Below are 20,288 nucleotides of genomic sequence, written 5' to 3' on the forward strand. Positions count from 1 at the left end.
CAAACTCCTAAATTTCATATTTTTGGTGGCCCGAGAGAAAAATTTGGTGTTCCGAAAAAAAAAACCCAATAAAAAACATTAAAAGTCCTTTTTTTTTAATGTGTCAAATATTTCAGATCTATGATAGTAAGAATTAGAAGTTGGACATATCTACTCATAAATAAACTTCAACACTCACTCTCAGGCATTCAATCAGTCCTTTTCATCTATCCTTTGAACAAATTTAATTGCTAATCTTCGGCTCAAAAAGTTACGAATTTATTCACACATGCTTTTCAAAAAATTTTGGTGGCCCGAGGCGGGCCACCAAATTTACCCTTTTTTGAAATTTGGTGGCCCGACTTTCATTTTTGGTGACCCCGGGCCACCGGGCCACCGTTAGTGTCGAGCCCTGCATATTCAAACGGTGAAACCTCGTGCCAATTATCAAGTTGCTATAGAGAATGACGTACAATGAGACAGAAGAACATCCTAACTGAAATCCCAAGTCATTGTTCAAGTTGACATAACTAAGGTCAAAGTTCACAGTGACTTTTTATAAACAAAGCCAAATGAGTCAAACTAAAAGAATTGTCGGTTATTTCTTAAAAGTATATAGAACTTCAAAATCAATGTTTTCACTAATCGGTGATTAGTGGCAATTACAAACAGATTGCAACATGTGGAAATTCAATACGGATTAAGGTACACGAGTTCAAAGTAGACTTTCAGATCGAATGATTTTTGCATTTGAACACCTCTCTGCATGAAATTGGTTATACTGCGTACAGAATTTCAGAATTTTAGAGTACTAGTACTCTCTGAAAAATGGAGTGAAAATATTCACTCTTAAAGGAGTGAAAATATTCACTCTTAAAGGAGTGAATACAAAAAGAGTGAATTTTGAGTGAAAATGTTCATTTTCACTCATTTTGGAGTGACATCAGGGATCTCTCGAAGATTTTGGAGTGATCCCTGATGAGGTCACTCTAAAATGAGTGAAAATGAACATTTTCACTCAAAATTCACTCCAATTTCACTCTAAATTCACTTTTTTGTATTCACTCCTTTAAGAGTGAATATTTTCACTCGGATTTTTTTTTAGAGAGTAGAGTAGCTGTTATAAGAGACAAGAATGTTCTCAAAATGCATAAATTACAATGAACAAAGGACTATGACATAGTTCCACATAATAATGCATGCCTCGGTGCTCAAGGAAGCAGAACAAAATAAGAAAGTATAGTGGTGTTGAATAATATTACACTGGTACGTTATTGGAATATGTTAGCCTGCTACACATAGCATGTTACTATCGATTTATGCACCACGATGTGAAATATATATATCGTCTGGAATGTCCCTTTAAAATGCTTTCAGGAAACGGTAATATCACAACTGAAAATTTGATGAGAAGATTAGTGTTCTCTTACGTCTCTGAAGTGGTCCCACGACATTTGCTCCTGTGCAGTTTATTGCTCCTCCAATAGAATATTTTCACGCTATAAGCCGAACATATTAACCCTCAAACACACCCCTAACCCTAATCTGTGTAATCCTCACATAAAGCCATAACTAAAACCCCATCACATCCCTAACTTTATAATCCTATAAGTCCTTGGAGAAAATACGACCGGAGCAATAATTGTCGCAAGAGCAAATGTCTTGTCACCCCCTGATGAACTATACCCCCTTGTGAGTATATAGGCCTACTACATAATCATGAATATATATAGACACAATACAAACCTGTATTTTAGTTAGAATTATGCAACTTATACACAATGTTCCCTTCAATCGATATTTAATTTGCAGATTTAACAGGGGCGGATCCAGGAATTCCGAAAAGAGGGGGCGTGTTTGCAAAATTAAAGGGGGCGCACGCACCCCTACCCCATTTTTTCTTTTTATTTCTTTTGTTTCAACAAAAAATAGAGGGGGGGGGGGGCGTGCGCCGGTTGCGGTCCTCCCTGGATCCGCCCCTGGATTAGGCCTATCAATTATATATGGTGGACATCATGAACTAAAAATTGTAAACTATCTGCATGTCAGCTTTACTGTGTAACTTCATTGTTATATAATTGGCCTGCTATTAATCAATAATATTCATTAAAAAGGGTCCGGTCTCACTGAGCTGCGAATGTTTGCATCAAGCGTAGCGAATTATAGGGAATCGTCAGGGTTCGTCAAAAGTTGTAATCGAATTCAACAACAATTCCAATCAAATTCACAAACAGTTTGGGTTATCGTAAACAGTTTTTCTTGTCGCAAAGAAAAACTGTTTACGACAATGAAAACTGTTTGCGAATTTGATTGCAATTATTGTTTACGAATTTGACTACAACTGTTATGTTAACGAACATTGAAATTCCCCAGAATTCGCTACTCTCGCAAACATTTGCAGCTCAGTGAGATACCCCCACAATGACGTCCACCACGGAGGAGACTTCCGCTGTCCAATTGCCAAGAGAAATACAAGATGAGAAGAGGGATCACTTGCAAACAAGGATGTATATGGTTGATATGGGACATGCATATAGTGTATTTGTACTAATTTGATGAAAAAGAAATACTGCGAAGCACGATTTGTTTCACTTTGATAATCTCCTGAAGTCAACTGGATTGAGACGCAAAGAAAACAAAAGACACCGTAAACAGCTTGAATTTAATTTCCCCCCTCTTTTGCAAGATGCTGTCTAACCTTTATAACTTCACACACTATCTAATCACGATGAAAATGATTTTTTTTTTTACATAGCGAATTTCCAATAGACACGGCATGATCGATGTGTTTTACATAATGAAAATGACATGATTGAAAAAAAAAACCCTCAAAACATAAGATAAGACCTTCCATCAGATTCTTTTTAGCAATAAAATTGATATTGAAGTTGCTGAGAGGAGTTCATTGGCAATGCAGCTAAAACCAATAAATTGTTCTGTGTTATTGTATTATAGGACAATGACATGATCACTTTTATACTTAACTCATAATATTCATTGTATGTGTGTGTGGTTTTTTTTCCCATCGTGACGCATACAAGAGCGTTAGTCACACACACACACACACACACACACACACACACACACACACACACACATGAAATAAAACAAAAACATTAACTGGGAAGGATGCCGCCGCAACGTTGCATGGGGAAAACCCTCCTCGTTGCGTGTGTTTCTCCGGGTTGGGGGAGGGGGGAGGTTACGAAACTAAATCAGACATAATGACAAGAAACAAAAAGGAAAAATACGACTTCATGAGAACGCGGATTTAGAGACGGAAAAGTGCACTGCACATCATTTCTCACATGGCCCCCAAACAAGGAAAGGTTATATGGCACCTATTATTTATGAAAACACTTTCGTGTGGGGGTTAGTTTTTGTTTGTTGTTTGGTTGTTGTTGTTTTGTTTATTTTTTGCTCTTCTAATCAATGAACGAGTCTTTCCGTGTGTTGAATTCAAGTGGGGTTTTTTTTTTTTGCTATCTATTTTTGTAGTTTTCTTTCATAACACATTTTTTTTTCACATACATGCATAAACCAGACATAACTATTTTAGGATGTATACTGGATAAAGATTTTCTCTGCCACAGGTCATATTACACACACAGACAGAAACACAGACACAGACACCGACAAACAGACACACAGACACGCACACACGTGTATTTAAGTTATATTCATATTACAATATGCACTCTTGATCCAGCTTAAAGGGGAACTTCAGTCCAAATATGAGTTGGTCTTAATAAGAAAGAGTAAAATCTTACGAGTTCAACGATAAATAATGGATTGGAACAATCATCTCCCAGCATTTCCACCGATTCCCACTGATCAGTTACTAGCCTTTCCCTTTAAGATTTTTAACTGTTTGCAGAAATTAACAAAGCTTCAAAATTTCATAACCTCTTTATTTTTCATTCGATTTCAGCCAATTTTTACCGTTGCACTCGTAAGATTTTACTCTTTTTATGGCCGACTAACTTATATTTGGACTGGATTTCCCTTTGAGGGAGAGAGTGTGTGGAAATGTGTATGAAGCGTCGTCGACAGTAAAGAATGAAAATACATGAAAGGAACATACTACGTAAGGAGACACAAATTAGTCTCCTTTACAGTAATAATAACCATATACGTACATCCCAAAGATGCCATCCAAAATAATAATAATTTATGTTGTCTGTCTTGCATTCAAGTAGGCCTACTCTCTAAAAAAAAATCGAGTGAAAATATTCACTCTTAAAAGAGTGAATATAAAAAGGAGTGGATTTCGAGTGAAATTGGAGTGAATTTTGAGTGAAAATGTTCATTTTCACTCGTTTTAGAGTGACGTCAGGGATCACTCCAAAATCTTCGAGTGATCCCTGAGGTCACTCCAAAATGAGTGAAAATGAACATTTTCACTCAAAATTCACTCCAATTTCACTCTCAATTCACTCTTTTTTGTATTCACTCCTTCAAGAGTGAAAATTTTCACTCGATTTTTTTTTTAGAGAGTAAGGAGACACAAATAACTTTTATTAGTCTCCTTTACAGTAATAATAACCATACGTACATCCCAAAGGTGCCATCCAAAGATATAGTTGTCTGTCTTGCATTCAAGTAGGCCTATACAGGAGAAGGGCAACAATATTGTTGAATAGTATATTAGACAAAGCCCTTTCAATGATTGTGAATAGTATAAGAAACCAGAAAAGCGATATATAAATCTACACTAAGACTGTTAGGACTACAACTTACATCAAGAAACGATCTTTGAATCAATAATATTATACAATACAATTTTTTCATGTATGTAATATTGTAAGTATATAATCAGTGCTATAATGAATACAATATGAACACGAATACCTTTCGGCGAAATCGAATACTCTAATTTTAGTCATCAGGACTGGCAGGTGTCCTCCCGTGCTAAACTTGAATGCACTATGATGGCGAAATGACGTTTTTTTTTTTCACTTTTGGTTGCTATGTAAATTCCAATGCCCATTATTGTGTCTTAATGGCTGCTCTATGGCGATGTTGGATAAGTATTTTATATTTTTGGTCGAACTATGGCGAAATTGAATGATCTATTGATGTTCTTGCATGACTGAACTATATAACTGCAAAATGGGACGGGAAAAGCTAATATTATTTTATTTTGTAAGTTGTGAGGATGATATGAAACTGATGACGACTCAATCTTAAAGACTCAACGTGGAACGAGGTGGAAGTCACTCGAATAGAACAGTGAAGATTATAAAATTCAAATAAAGAAGTTTATTTGGGAATTTTACCTGTCTTTCCCTAAAATGTTCTGTATATCCGAATCATACAGAAAAAATATGAAGAGTTTGTTCGCGAAAACCGATAAGTCCATATCTGCCAAATGGAGATATTTGCGATTAAAGGTCAGAAAAATAAAGAGAATAATAAGAAAATTGTTGCTTCTTTTGACCATAACTTCAAAATGTACCTTTATATGTAGTGACCAATATATCATTTAAAAGGTATTATTTGTACTTATGACAGAGACCGTAGTTCAAATCTTCAAAATGGACTTATCGGTTTTTGCAAACAAACTCTTCATATGTCTTTTCAGTGCTAGATTGTATGGCACGGCAGGTTTATACGATCAGCATTCAAGCCAGTACAGTAGAGTAAAAAGTTTACAGATCAAAGTATTAAATTCTGTATCAAATAAAGTGGTTGATCGATTTGGTCATCATGTGACGGTAGTTTAAAGTTGAATATAATTTACAGTTCAAAGTAGCATTGTGAGTTAACCCTTGAAACAGCTCTTTCCGAAATGCCTAACTGCATATCATGGAAATCGTTTTTGTATGTTTGTCATTATTAGGCCTAGGCCTACGACGTATTGTACAAGTCGTTTACAATTTAGCGTCGAGTATGAACCAAAGAGATTTTCCCCAGTGGTGGGGAGGTCCTTCTCTTTGCATTGAACAGATTAACGATAATTAATTTGTCGCCCTCTACGATGTTGTGTACAAAAGGGCATACGAGTATCGTTATGTCTACAACGGGATACGTAGGTCCATGTACCACGCACTATTTGACACATATGCAACGTTCTATAATGGTAAGCCAGGCCGCTGTGCATAGTGGCACACTGGGAGTACAATAACACAGTAGACCCACAGAAACGTGTGTAAAGAAGCAAGCCAGCGGTGCATAGTCGACAAGAAGAGGCACTAAATCAGCAATACTTTTGCCTACTTTTTAAATCCAATACATCTCACGTCACTTTGGTGAATTATGTTGGTGAAAGTATCGTACGATAGTCAGTGACGAGCCAGACTTCTGTGGCTACAGGCCAGTAAATCGCTGCTAATCTCTGGTGAAACTGAGTGCCTATCTCGCGGTTCTAAATTCGGCCACATCTCGAGTGGCAACGGCAAGTGAGTCATTCAGCCAGTATTTTCGGTACTGTGGCCGTATTGTAATGTGGGGATCGAGTCTTTGTGTTGTTACTGTAATGTTGGGATATACACAATTAACAACGTAACATCCAGCGTTAGGTATCAATAACATTAAGCATTACTGCAAATGCTGCATTACTGAAAAAAAGGGCAGCAGGTAGAGTGTAGACAGTTACTATTAACTTTGATAAAAATTGGTAGACACCTTACAATGAATGCGACCAGCCCCAACAGTAACACTTCCACTATCCTGCTATCCCAAAATACACTTGCTGGTAGTGGTATCACATGATAAACTGTGTACAAGGAGCGCCCCAGCCCAGGGTTAGTAGACACCCTAGATCTATCTAAATTTAGACTTTAATACGTTACTGGTATTTATAATTAAACAGAAAAATCTGTCTGTCCGGCCTATACCGGAGGAGTTTTTTTAATTTTATCATTCTTGACATTTAACGGCTCTCCTACTATCGTACTAGTGAAATAGGACTCGTAAAGCCAGACGTAGTCTGCACGGAACATGTCGGTCCATGATGACCAGATACACACCGATCTTTCGGTCAACTGGTAAATTTTGTCAGATATTGAAGATCATTTATACTCGTATCCTCTGCTCTGGTCTGAAGTCTTTGCTTGGTCGGGCCTTTAGCTTTGTTTGGTCTTGTGATGAAAAAACTGAGTTGATGATTCATCGTGTCCTTTCAAATGTCAGAGAAAGTGTGTTGTAATGTTATTGTTTTATCGGTAGAGTAGAACTGTACTACAGTACTAATCACAGGTTGTAAAAAAAACAACACACACACACACATACATTTCTTGGCAAACAAAAAAGTACCAAATCCAATTTTTGATGCGGGCAATTGGAACTATATAGAATGATTGTTATTGATCTGGTAGTGTAGATCCTACTGCAAAAACTGTAGCGCACTAGTGTGATACTGGGGAAGCATGTATTATTAAACTCACACTTTAGGTTATTAGATCTAACTTGTTTTTATTCAAGTAAATTTAAGTGGATCCTCTGAAAAGCTAGTCGTACATTTGTACTCTGGTCTGTGATAGAAAAATAGAACCCTACATTGTAGGTAGGTGATCTGCAGATCTATGTAGAATTGTAGCTGTATTAAAAATCATGGTATAATTTGAGCTTTGACCCTTTGTAAAATTATGTTTGCTAAGCGTGATATTGGCCAAATTAAAAACATTCAAAATTCTATTCATATGCTTTATGGCATAATATTTCTCTGATGCAAGGCTGTTTCACAGTATAAATATTTCATCATAATCTTTCATCAACCATCAAATACAATGTACAATTGTATAATCAGCACCAGTTTACTATCAACAGATTGATTTTCATTGCAGCAGCAAAATTATGATACAGCGTGCTGTAGCTAGAGTAGCTGGCCCCTCCGTAGATTTAGGATTTTAGCCAGGAATAAACTTTTTCTCATCCTGAACTCCTTGCTGTGTGTTTGAACATTGATGGTCGTTAGACTTTGGCTATTGAGTACGATAGCAACACTGCTAAGTACAATTGTATGCTGATGCTATTTCATTCACAACGAGAAACAGTCAAGTACCAACTGCGAACAGTTTTGTTTTTAAGGAGACATTTGATCTTTGAACTGAAGTTCAAATTCTCTTACAGTTAAATGCATTGCAAGCTTCATTCATGATTGTGAAGAATGGCAGCCATAAGGACAGACTTTGCAGTGCACCAAAATCAAGGTGCTTGAAATGTCCAAGTATGAAATTTATTTACATGTAGTATTTTTTAGATACAAAGCATTAAGTACTTTGCCTTCCTTTATCTCTACCTGTATCTGTTCTTTCTCTCTATTGTTTTACCAGGTATTTCTTTTTTCTTTCTTGGAAAGACTTCCTTATATCACCCCCCCCCCAGTAATTTTTTCCATACAATACTGCACTACCCTACACTCTTGTTACTAGCCCAACCAGACACTGTGTGATTGTCGTGACACCTTTGTACAAGTACAGTGACAGGGCTGTGTATACAAATTGTAGTAATATTTACCAAAGGTATCCATCTTTGCATGAGTAGGAGATGGCACAACAAACACAAAAAGTAGTGTGTACATGTGAGACCATTTCATAACATGTTCTCATCAGCTTTACTGAGGGTCCCAATTTCAGTTAGTTGGAATTGTCAACTCTTGTTTACTGCAACATTAAATACAATGCTTGTAAGAAAAGAGTGTACAACTTCTGGTATATCCAGAATATCCATCATATCCCACTTTGTGCTGTGAATCAGCAAAGTGATATTCTTTCCTACTCGAGCTATTTAATTCCCCTTCCCAATCAGGGACAACTATAAACCAAAATTATTGGTCTATCATGAAGCAAGTTACGTGTAGTCAGAAAATGAACACCAGCAATGAGATAAATGTGGTATTAGAAATGTATTGATTTTCAGATTTTTACACTTGAACAACTATAAATTAGTTAAACTGAGGACAGAGTTTCAGAATTTATAGTGATTGGGATGAGGAATGAGAATGTTTTCAAAATCTATAACGAATTGCAATGAACAAGGATGATGACATCGCAGCCTCACCATAAGAATGTGTGAGTTGGGGCTCAAGGAAGCAGAACAAAAGAAGAAGGCATGCATAGATTTTTCACAGGTGAACTTGTTGAGCAAGCGGTATTGTAATGGAATTACAATTCTACATTTCTGAAGAGGCTCTGATGTCATCAACACTGTTCAGTGTAATTTGTTTAAGATTTTCAATTTATTGGTTTCTCTGCTCAAGGACCACAATAAATTCCACGAATCTATACATGGAGCTGTCGATTTATGTACTACAAAATGTGAAATTATGAAAATCGTCCGGAATGCCCCTTCAAGTGCGACCCCTGAATACAGGCATGTTATGCTTCTGTTTTAAGTTCTCGATGTTCTCGATCATTCATTAATGTTATTAAAATACTACTTGGGGCTCAACACCAATTTTTTTTCCTTTTTTTTTTTTCAATCTGATTGCCCCTTTGGGCCACTTCAATCTTCAGATTTGAAATTTGGAGGCCCATGTGACAAAAAGAAATGTATTGGCCCAAATTTAGGAAGTATGAAATGCCACTTTGAATTTAGCTGCCCAATCAGGCCACCAAAAGATCATCTTTTGGGAAACTTGGTGTCCTTATACAGATTTTGAGGGCCCCCGAGTCACTGGGCTGCCACCTATATGTCAAGCCCTGATACCTACCTGGCTCATTTCTTGTTTGTTTGTTTGTAATTTACGTTTAGTACAGACAGAGGTTATGAAATACAATGTACATTACGTACACCATAGCTGAATACGGGGTTTACTGTCACTCGTTCAGTAATCAGTTTAAAATGTCATAGAGCTTTGGTTACTCTGGTGTCCAGAACATTCATTCTTCACACATGTGATGAACAATACCGAGGAGGTATCACACACCTCTTTGACAATACCAGTTCTGTCAATAGTGCAATGCCATGCCATCCCAAACATGTTCTCTTATTTGCTCATCCAACTATCTAAGCTCTAGCCGAGGGATGACCTTTTGCATTTTATCAGTCAGTTGATCATGATAGATATTGACATAAAGTGTTGTATTACGGATTGGCCCGCCAAAGATAGATGCAAGAGAGTGTACGTATACAACACGCAGTTGAATACAGCATTATGAGGTAAATCCCTAGATAGTAAACTGTAAAGACATGTACTGTATGTACAAAAATATGGATATATATCATCAGTGCCTTTCAGTTATCAGTGATCTAATTTACCTATACTGTAAATGTAATATTTATAGTGTAACAACACAAGTCATGCATATCATTATTCTCACCTTGTTCTTGTTCTTTGTGTTTCTTCGCAGATGCAATGGGTTATGTCTTCTCCAAAATCTGGAGCCTTTTCAACAATGAAGGTAAAGCGATACTGTGAAAGCGGCTATATTCGCAAGAGTAATTTTTCACGCTGGGCTGGGTAGGATGAATTTTGCTTGTTTTCAATCTACAGAATGAGGACATTTTATGATAATGATACATATTACAAGCAAAAATATTTGCATGCTTTTATTTTTATGAGTAGCTTCTTGTTGCGCGAAATGTGAGAAAAAAAAATTGCTAGCCACCAGGATACATACCGTAAGAAAGCCCTTAGTAGCGGCTATTAGCAAATATGTGCATCCAAGTGTTCGCTTGTTGGTAATGGTCGACTCCAGTCAAGATTTCTTGGCTGTACGACCCCGTTTACAGTGCGGGGCTGGGCTGAGCCGCGGCCGAGCCCAGCCTCAATTGCGAGGCCGGGCCCCGCAATCTTGTCTGTTTACACTGCCGGGCTCGGCCGCGCTTTTGATTCAAACCTTTCAATATTTTGTCGTAGTGGCGCTCTGCTTGTAAACAAACATAATTTGGTATTGTCTGATTTTCAGACCCTTTGCCAAATGAATTCCGTGGTGATGAAGTCGTTGTTCGGACAAAGGCCTTTGCTGAAGGAAAAAAATCCTTTGTAGGACAAAACCACCTTAAACTACACTAGTTTTCGACATTGAGGGGGTTAATATCCTGAACAGCGAAATAGTACAGGCAGAGGGTTTGGAAGCCAGACTAAAATTGGCCGCGCATTTGGCCCAGTTTACGATTACACTGAGAAAAGGCCGGGCTCGGCCGTGGCTCGGCCGCGGCCGAGACCACCTCCAGAGCGAGGTCAAATGCGAGGCAAATTTTGGCCTCGCATTTGGCCTTTTGCGCGTTTACACTGAAGCGGGGCTGGACAGAGCCGCAGCCGAGCCGCAGCCGAGCCTCGCACTGTAAACGGGGTCCAAGTGTGCCTACATAAATATCAGTGGTAAAGCTGTACATAATTCATTATATTAAAAGAAGGGATTCTTGAATATTATATATTACAATATCCGAGCCGGGCCAGCCTTCCCACTATCCCCACACTACCAATTTTGGATACTACATCTGGTAAAAAGTAAAGGCTACTAGTACTTCTGCCTCCAGGTTTTGCCATTTCACTTTCTTAATTACATTAATCTTACCACTACAATTTATTCAGCCTACAGTCACATAATCTGCCTTCAGTACGATTAGACAATTAAGAAGGGATTAGTTTGGGAATTGATGTGGAATTTTTTTTCTCTCTCTCTCTTGAGGCAATATGCTGTGGCATTGTCAAGTTGATGACTATTATACATCGTGAATCCCATTTTCTTTGCTCAATTTCATTCATTTTATATACTTTCTGTTCAGTTCCTCTATGTTTGGATTTATTCAAGGATAATATTTTGCGAATTGGTACATGTAAGACACATTGGCAGGTGCTTGAATTCACAATCGAGAAACACACTATTGAATAACCCATTGAGGATGAGTCCCGAGTATACTCGGGCAAGTGTCTATGGGAAGTGCGTGTTGTAGCAAAATCAGACCGTCCTCAATGGATTAAAAGGAACAAGCGGTGTAAAGCATTATCGCTCTTCAGGAGATTGGTCCAGGATTTCCCACCTTTTGAATGACAGAGACTCCAACTCTCCCGCTTTCGACGGGAGATCTCCCGCCTAAAGCCCATTTTTGCAAAATCTCCCGTTCTCCCGCTTGAGATTAAATTTCTCCCGGCCTGGCTCTGTGTCTCCCACTTGAAATGATTTCTTACTTTTTGTCATCGTATTTCGAAAAATAAGCCTGAGATAGCACGAGAGAGCATCTAGAACCCTAGAGCTTTCAGGGCCCGTATGCGGGCCCTGGACCCTGGCCGCATGCAAGTTGGAGTCTCCCGTTTGCTAGGGGTTTCAGGCGGTAGAATCTTCAGATCAAAAGGTGCTTGGGGTTGGAGTCTCTGGAATGATATAAAGCACATTTGTGTTTACAGGATTCAGTATTTTTGCAAGTTGTAGATTTTGTAAACATGAATTCATATCAGTCAAACCTTCAAAATTCAGTAAAATAAAAGCACTGCAAATTGTAGGACATCAACATTGTATTCTACTTTGATTAGAATGTTGAAAGTCTGGAAGTGAGTCTATAGCCTTTACTGTCTTCCTGTCAGGCATAACATTTAAAATCTCAGTGCCTGACAATCACAACACTGATAACATTCCAGACTCTGCTTGACCTTAGTGGCCCTACATTTGTAAGTGACCCTTTGGAGGGTGGCCAAAATGAGTTTTCCTTGATATGATGATAGGAAATCGTGAATGTCAAAGTGCTCAAGTGCCTTGCTTGCATACGTATAGTTTGGTTTTCCTTTGGGCAGGAACTCCGGTATTGCTCCGAAAAGGTGAAATCCCAAATTTTACACTTTTGATTCTTCCTTGTTCTCTTTCCTTATGGATGGATACATCTCCAGCTAGCCTGCTGTAGGAGGAGCAGTCATTTTAAAGTATTAATCAAGTTCAAAAGCGTTCAACTCCAGTTTGCGACTGATTGACAAATTGCCCTACATCGACTTAATCAGTCAATCAGTTGCAATGAAAACATCTCGACGGAAGAATTTCATGAAATGGAACAACTCCAGTTTGTTGTGGAAATCAGTGAGCAAGAAATGTACTGTCAATAGATAAACTTTACATACAGTGTAGTGTGATGTCTACATTTGGATACAGTACTTAGTGTATTAAAGTTATACCTGTCTGCCATGGGTACCTTTATATCACATTCAAGTGTACCACATTGTAGATTGGAATCTGAATACTATTCATAGTCATTTCTTTATGTATTTGGCTAATAGATTATAGATTGTTGGGGATGTGTCCTGGAACATTACCAAGATTTTCCGAACGCTAGTTATATGCAAATTACATGTACACCATGTACAGACTTATTACACATAATTGTACTCTACATTTAGTGTTTGAAACGCTGATTTCAAAGTACTGTTATATATGGTACTGTTTAAAATATATATATATATAGGGGAGGGGCTGTTGAAGATGAATGGACAGTAATTGGTATTTTTTCTTTCTTTCCAAGCAAGATTTTTGTTTTCTTTTTTAGCAGATGATTTCAGGGGGCTCGTAGTACACGTAAGTCATCATTCTCTACAGGTGTTCTTTGTCTGTTTTGTCATCTCTTGATTGGAATAAATGGCTGATTTTTTTTTCCATTTCATATCAAATGATTTTAGCAATTTAGGAACCTGTCATAATGTGATCTAGCAATTCTGTGGAGCCCCAGTTACTTCTAAGGTGTATCTCAACTTCTTCTTTTTTTGGGGGGGGGGGGATGGGGAGGAACAGGAATTGACGTCATTAATTTAAAAAAAAACAAAAACAAAATCAGTGGAAATCTATTTGAGTCTAACTGTAGATAAAAGAAATACATGCATGCAGAATATGTGATCATTCAATGAGGAGATGGTGATGACAATAAAATAGGGGGAGGAGGATGTGTTGGCTTGCATTTGATTTTGAGGTATCCTTGAATCAGAAACGAGGGAGAAAAAAAAGAAAGACACCTGCTTCTTGCATGTCATCTCTCCCTTTAAGATCCTCCCTGACCCTCTACCATTTGCATCAATTGACCCCTGACCGCCTGTCAGATCAGGATGTCATGATTTGGGCTTACAAGATGTGGTGAGAGACTTCTGGGCAATTCTGTGAAAAATGTTACCCGAGGATGGAAAAATGAAAATCATGAAACAACTTTGTTTTACCCTGGAAAGTATTCAGGAAGGGTCATATCAATCTGATATGATGAAAAAATTTGGTACAATTTGGAAAAAATGTAATTTTTTAGGTATTGAAATTGTATGTTTTTTCTAAGACATTGCAGAGAAATTCAGTAAATTTGCATGTAATTCTTCTGAAGTAGAAATTTTCCCTATAAAATGACTTTCAGGCAACCATTTTTATGCTATGATAAAGCTGATGACTAATTTTTACATCATCCTTCTTGGTATCGAAAGAAAGTAATTCTTTCTTTAAAGATGAGCATTTCAATTTTTTGAATTTCCACCTCTTTCAAAGTGTAATGTCCGTAACGTTTTAGATGTAAAAGTTCTTGTAACACACTGTGTTTTGGTCTAATTTTGTTCTTAATTCAAACGCAAAGCTAAAATGTGATATCACACAACATATCCACACAGTTTTTTCGGAACCTGCATAATTCCTTTTAAAAAGCGTTACGGACATTACATAACCAATGCGTTACGGACATTACACATTTGTGGCAAAAGTGTTAGCTACATATGATTGTTAGGAATAGTTTGGATTCTACCCTAAAATATTGATATCTGTCACAATGAATGCCCTAGCCCTTGCATGAAAATTGATTTGGGACTTTACTCAGCAACGAGTGCAGTGTTTCAACAAGGTTTTGACTAATCTTCTGCATTCCTCGTCAATCTTATTTCTTGTGTCTACTTAATTCTACCATGAAATACGTGTACATGGATGCAAGCTATCTTACAGCAACAGCACATCAAGTAGAGTAATTACACTATGGTGGCAAGAATGTATGTTAAAACATTGTTAAAGAAGAGAAACAGTCAAAAAACATCTCTAGACAAGGCCTTTAACACAATGTATGGTCAGTTGCAGTCTGACTTGTCTGTAAAGGAAATACAGTCCAACCTCAATATCTAACCATGTCGTGAATGGTAGCCATCTAGATAAAATGATATTGCTGGATAAGGGAGATATGCTCATGCATGACACTTGTAAGCAAATTGTGTTGGATATTATTAATTGACTATTCAATATCATAATTTACATGAAATTTTAACGTTTTTATTATTCAATAATGTGGAAATCAAATGGAATGTGAATGAAATACACTTCCTCATTATTCCTTCTAGTAACAGTATTTTGGTTGGTAGAAATATAATGTTGCACCATAGCAATTAACATTTATGTCCTGAATCACAATTACTTTGTAAAGAATAAAAAAGTGTTATGTACTTTTAGTCATGTTTTGCCCCAAATTATGCAAAGAAAATCATGTGCCTGGATAAAAGAGCAATCCACAAAAGTGATTGCTGGATAACTGAGGTTGGACTTTACAGTGTATGTAATGAGGATAGTCCATCGATTATGAAATTTCTGAAAAGACAAGGATCCATGAATATTTCTTTGAGTGTAGTGAAGGAGAGCCATTTTTAGAAACAGGATGGAATCATAGTATTAGACCGTCTCCAACAATTGGTCAAGAACACCTTTCTTGCTTCCAAGGTGATTTGGAAGCAGAATAAACACCACTCTCCAAAACAGACTTTTCTGACCCTGGAAAAGACTGTTGTACTTCAACAAACTGTAGGGGGAAAAAGAAAGTAAAACTAAACATTCATCGTGTACAAATACATACTGAGCATTTGTTGAACCATCATTTTATTTGATTTTGATTATGCATCAGTTTTGATTAAAATAAAAGTTGTTTATTCGTGCAGAGTTATGCTCAGTGATGGCTAAGTAGATGTGAATCAAAAGTGTAATCATGTCCGTAACATTTCTATAAAATTACATTTTGAGTAATTAAAAGTTTGAACATCACAATAGAAAGTCAAAAGGCTGATCTATATGTTATTTATAGATCACAACTGTATTTCAGGCATTAAATAAGTTGATTAAATTCCAAGATGATAGAAAAGTCCACAAATTGTTAAAGTAGGGGTCCATACTGAGCAAATAGTCCTCAAATTGGCAACTCCGGAAATAAAAGATCTCATGAAAGGGCTATAGTAGCATTGTCCAATGCGTATTGATTACTATCCAGTGAAAAGGATAAAAAATATAAATACTTGCATGTGACTCCTGCCACTTAATGAAAGTGGACAAATCTGTAATGTCCGTAACGCTTAGAATGTAATGTCCGTAACGCCACAATTATGGCTCAAAGAGGTACATGTGCCATCTACATGTATTTCACTAAATTTGATTTTATTTTCTTTAAACATTTCTCTACCTTCCAATTTATTCCTACATTGGTTTAATTATGTGCTTAAACTCACAGACTTTTCAATGATTGTATAGGCATGCAAAAAGTCATGTCCAAAAAATGTAATGTCCGTAACGGCCAACATTTTATACAATAAGTACCATATGATGTGGTGAAATGGATTGAAATTTTCACTGTTTATGATTTAGCCTCATATGTGAGTGATTCCATTGTATGAGTTCAGAATGAAAATATTTTGTTATCTTAAAGACCTTTCGAAGTTGCAAATTTTGTCTGAAATGTAATGTCCGTAACGGTGGAACTGCCCTTCTGTTGAATATTTCACTTCATTTGCTTTGATTTGACAATATACTTGTAGAACACAGTGTATTTGGACTGTATGCTGTATTAAAGCTTTAGGATAGAATTAAAGCTTCAGCACACTTTCATTCTGAAGTTGGAAAAGGAAATGTTCAGTACGAACGAAACCAGTTTCCATACTGGGACTACAAATAATTGACTTTTGTAATTACCTCATGAAAAATTTGAAGGCTTCCAGATTAGACTTCAATCCAATGCCTTGAAATAGACCAAACACTAATATTCTCTCAAGGGGCAGATCCAGAAATTCTGTAAAAGGGGGGGGGGGGGGGGCAAACAATATTTCTGGTGCTACTTCCGGGTTCCCTTTCATTTTTTTTCTTTATTTCTTTTGTTTTAACGACAAATAAAGAGGGGGCGCGCACTCCGTGCGCCCCCCTTCTGGATCCACCACTGCTCTAGCTGAATGGATCCACCACTGCTCTAGCTGAATGGATATAGGCCTAATGACAGGTGTTGGACAAAGGGAGAAACAAAGCAATCTATCATACATAATTCAAATTCTATCAATAGCCGCATTTACACTTACTAACATCGCGATTTTTAAAATCGCGATATTTTGGTGAACTGTTTACACTTGCGCAAAAGCATGCGAAGTTTGAGCTTCACGAAACATCGCGATTTTTGGGTCGGTAGTGCGCATGTGTAATTGACCTTTTTACAACACGGTAGCTGAGTGGAAGCGCGCGCTATTCTGTTTGTTTTCACTGTTTTGTTCACAGCTTGCTGGTTGGAACGTTGAGCCAGGGCTTTTTATCATTACCATGCACACATAAATTTGTGTTTCTCTCGAGTGTTTTACTTACGGTAAAACACATACGTATCACATACGTAGTAGGTGTGTAAAACTTCATCTAAGTATGGAAAAGTTGATAAAAGCAGCATTCAGGAGGATCATGAAATTTCGCCGATATGACGAAAGTGACAAGTAGGACTAGGAAGTTAGGGCCGGTATTTTATCAGGCGACAGCAAGAACTCGCACTTGTTACGTACTCCTGTATTCACAAATAACGTATACCGAGAGCAGTATGAGCACTCCCACAATCAAGTCTTCAACGCATTTCAGGGAGAACATTATTTTGCTAAGTCGTCATGGGGTGATGATACGTGGTTGGAAAACATCAGGTTTGCTACTAGTTTTCACATACTAGTTTCATCAGGGAGAGGGAGACCACGAGCCGATCGAGGATCGGCCGTTTAGAGTATTAGACCTGTACACTGTACCGTGTACTAGTACTCTGGCCAGTGACCGACGTTACGTACTCTCTAAACGTTTCAAAGAGGGATCGGGAGCGCGCGTAAACTCCCGGTGTAATCCGATACCGAAAGTCACGTGATGAAAAATCGCGATATTTCTGCAGCTTGGGTTTACACTCGCTAACTTCGCCTCAAACATCGCGATGTTTCAAAAAATCGCACTCCTGCTGGCGATTTTTCTGGCGATGTTTCGAGGGCGTTTGGGTGTAGTTGCTTAGCAACTTGCACCCAAATGTCGCGATTTTAGAAAAATCGCGATTTTTCCAAGCAAGTGTAAATGGGCCTAATCTCTTGTATTTTGCCCAGACTCTTAAAGATAATAGCTCAACATACCAGGCTTTTCCGCAGCATCTAGTGTATAAATCCATCCAACCTTTACCCTTTGTATTAAAAGTAAGTATTAAAAAAACACTCGATGTAATAATGTGCCTTAGTTCTACAGGAAGACTTTGGTGACACAATAAGGATTTAATCTTAATCTCCATTTATTGACAAACAATTGGTTTCTAGACATTTGTGCCAATCAGCAGGGAAAGCACTCCAGCATGCACGGCAGTCGTCGAACAAATCACATCGAGGATTTAAAGTGACTGCCAACTTTGCTGAAATAGCAGGGGGGGGGGGTGTGTTTCACAAAGAATTTAGTCAGTCTATACAATGTACATGTTAATGTGTGCAAGTTGTAAGATCAACTTAAAATGATGGTATGTCAAGTGCTGTTTCCCTGTTCATTTGTATTCAATGTTTAGAAAGCCCACTTCAAATTATCAGAATTCATGGAAAAATTCCTTTGTCACTTACATGTATCTAATTTTGCATATGATGGTGGCTCCATGTAAAAGTCTCCAAAATGTTCATTTTCAGTTAGAATACCATTGAAGACACAGTGTACACACATACTGTAGCATACCATAATTTTAAGTTGATCTTTGCTTGCTTTGTGAAATACCCTCTAACATGCCTGCACCAGAAAATGGGTGCACGATGCCAACCCCATGTAGTTTAATTTGCCCTAGGTGAATAGAAAGAGTCAGCGACAGCAATTGCGGTGTAGCAACCATGCACACTGTGCCTTGAAGAAGAAGAAGAAGAAGAAGAGGAAGAGAAAGAAGAGGTCCACTTTCACCAGATCATATTCTAAACATTGAATAGTATCTAAATACATACAAGTATTCATTTTTTTTTCCCCCACTGTTACTTCCTGCTGATATTCATTTCCACTCAACTCTCACTTTCCAAACAAGGAACACACTGCCTTGGTTAAGTTCCACTTCTATTGTGTGGAAGTCATCTTTCCAGAAAAAAAGTGAACTTGTTGGAAGTGTATGGTACAATGTACAGTGTACAGAATCAATTCACATGAATGCATTGCCCAAAGAAAAGTTTGTGGACAGTGATGGGTAGAAGTTACTATAATCATCGCGATATAAAATGGTATTAGATGAATAGAATTTACATAAATGTGTCATTCACACAATGTACATGGTGTATCCATAATAGAACCAAGAGTCATTCGGTGGTTAAATTCTCCATACAGCCTCGTTGTGTCATCTACAAAGATGAACCCCAGAAGGTCATGTACAATGTTGCTTTTGTGCATTTGTCCCTGATAATGTTACATGTGTTTATTTACCGCTGAACATGACACTTTACAGTGGTGGATCAAGAGGGGGCGCATCGCCCCTTTTATTTTTGGTTATAACAAAAGAAATACAAAGAAAAAAATAGGGGGGAAATACAAAGAAAAAAATTGGGGGCGGGGCTGCGTGCGCCCCCCCCCCCTTTAATTTTGCAAAGGCGCCTCCCCTTTATGGAATTCCAGGATCCGCCTCCGCATTACAGTGACATCTCTGAAGCAATCTATGATAGCAATCCTGCAAGTGTTGCTGCCGATTCAATGATGTCAGTTTACTGTTAATAGGCAAGCAAAGTTTTGATGCAGTGACAGTGTAGCTGGACATTTCTAAACCCAGCAGCCACTTAAGAGGGATTTTATCTTCAGCATGCCAGAGACATTTCAGAGTGATAAATGGCTCGTATCGTCCTGTAGAGTGGTTTCATTGTCAATCTCGGCTTACATAGTGTACCAAACCGGTGATAATTACTGTCTATGAAAGCCCCTGGAAGACACTGCATACAGCTGTAGGTACACATTGTACCTTGTATGTAGACTGTGTAGCACAGATATGAATACAATAATTTATAATTTCCAAAGTAGGTGAAAGTTTCTTATGTGCTCACTACTTTGACCATGAAAATTTGATGCTTTTTAATATATGTATAGTGTAATCTATCTAGTTTTTATGAGGATGAATATTGAGAGAGAGCATGCCAGTGGGGCATTTCAAAAGACATTTCGCCCACTTTGCCGATA

General features: G+C 37.7%; 1 protein-coding gene across 1 annotated transcript in view; it reads left to right on the forward strand.

Annotated features, from left to right (window-relative positions):
• Positions 1 to 10,276: 10,276 nt before the first annotated feature.
• LOC139732005 (ADP-ribosylation factor-like protein 5B) overlaps positions 10,277 to 20,288 on the forward strand; it is a 38,137-nt gene continuing 28,125 nt past the window's right edge. Inside the window, exon 1 of the mRNA XM_071642878.1 lies at positions 10,277 to 10,325. Within this exon, the coding sequence (XP_071498979.1) occupies positions 10,280 to 10,325 (46 nt within the window). The 5' untranslated portion in view covers positions 10,277 to 10,279. The remainder of the gene's footprint in view (positions 10,326 to 20,288) is intronic.

This window comes from Diadema antillarum, unplaced genomic scaffold (assembly GCF_040938485.1).
Source record: "Diadema antillarum isolate AM-2024a unplaced genomic scaffold, OU_Dant_1.0 seq00000396_RagTag, whole genome shotgun sequence".
NCBI classification, from domain to species: Eukaryota; Metazoa; Echinodermata; class Echinoidea; order Diadematoida; family Diadematidae; genus Diadema; species Diadema antillarum.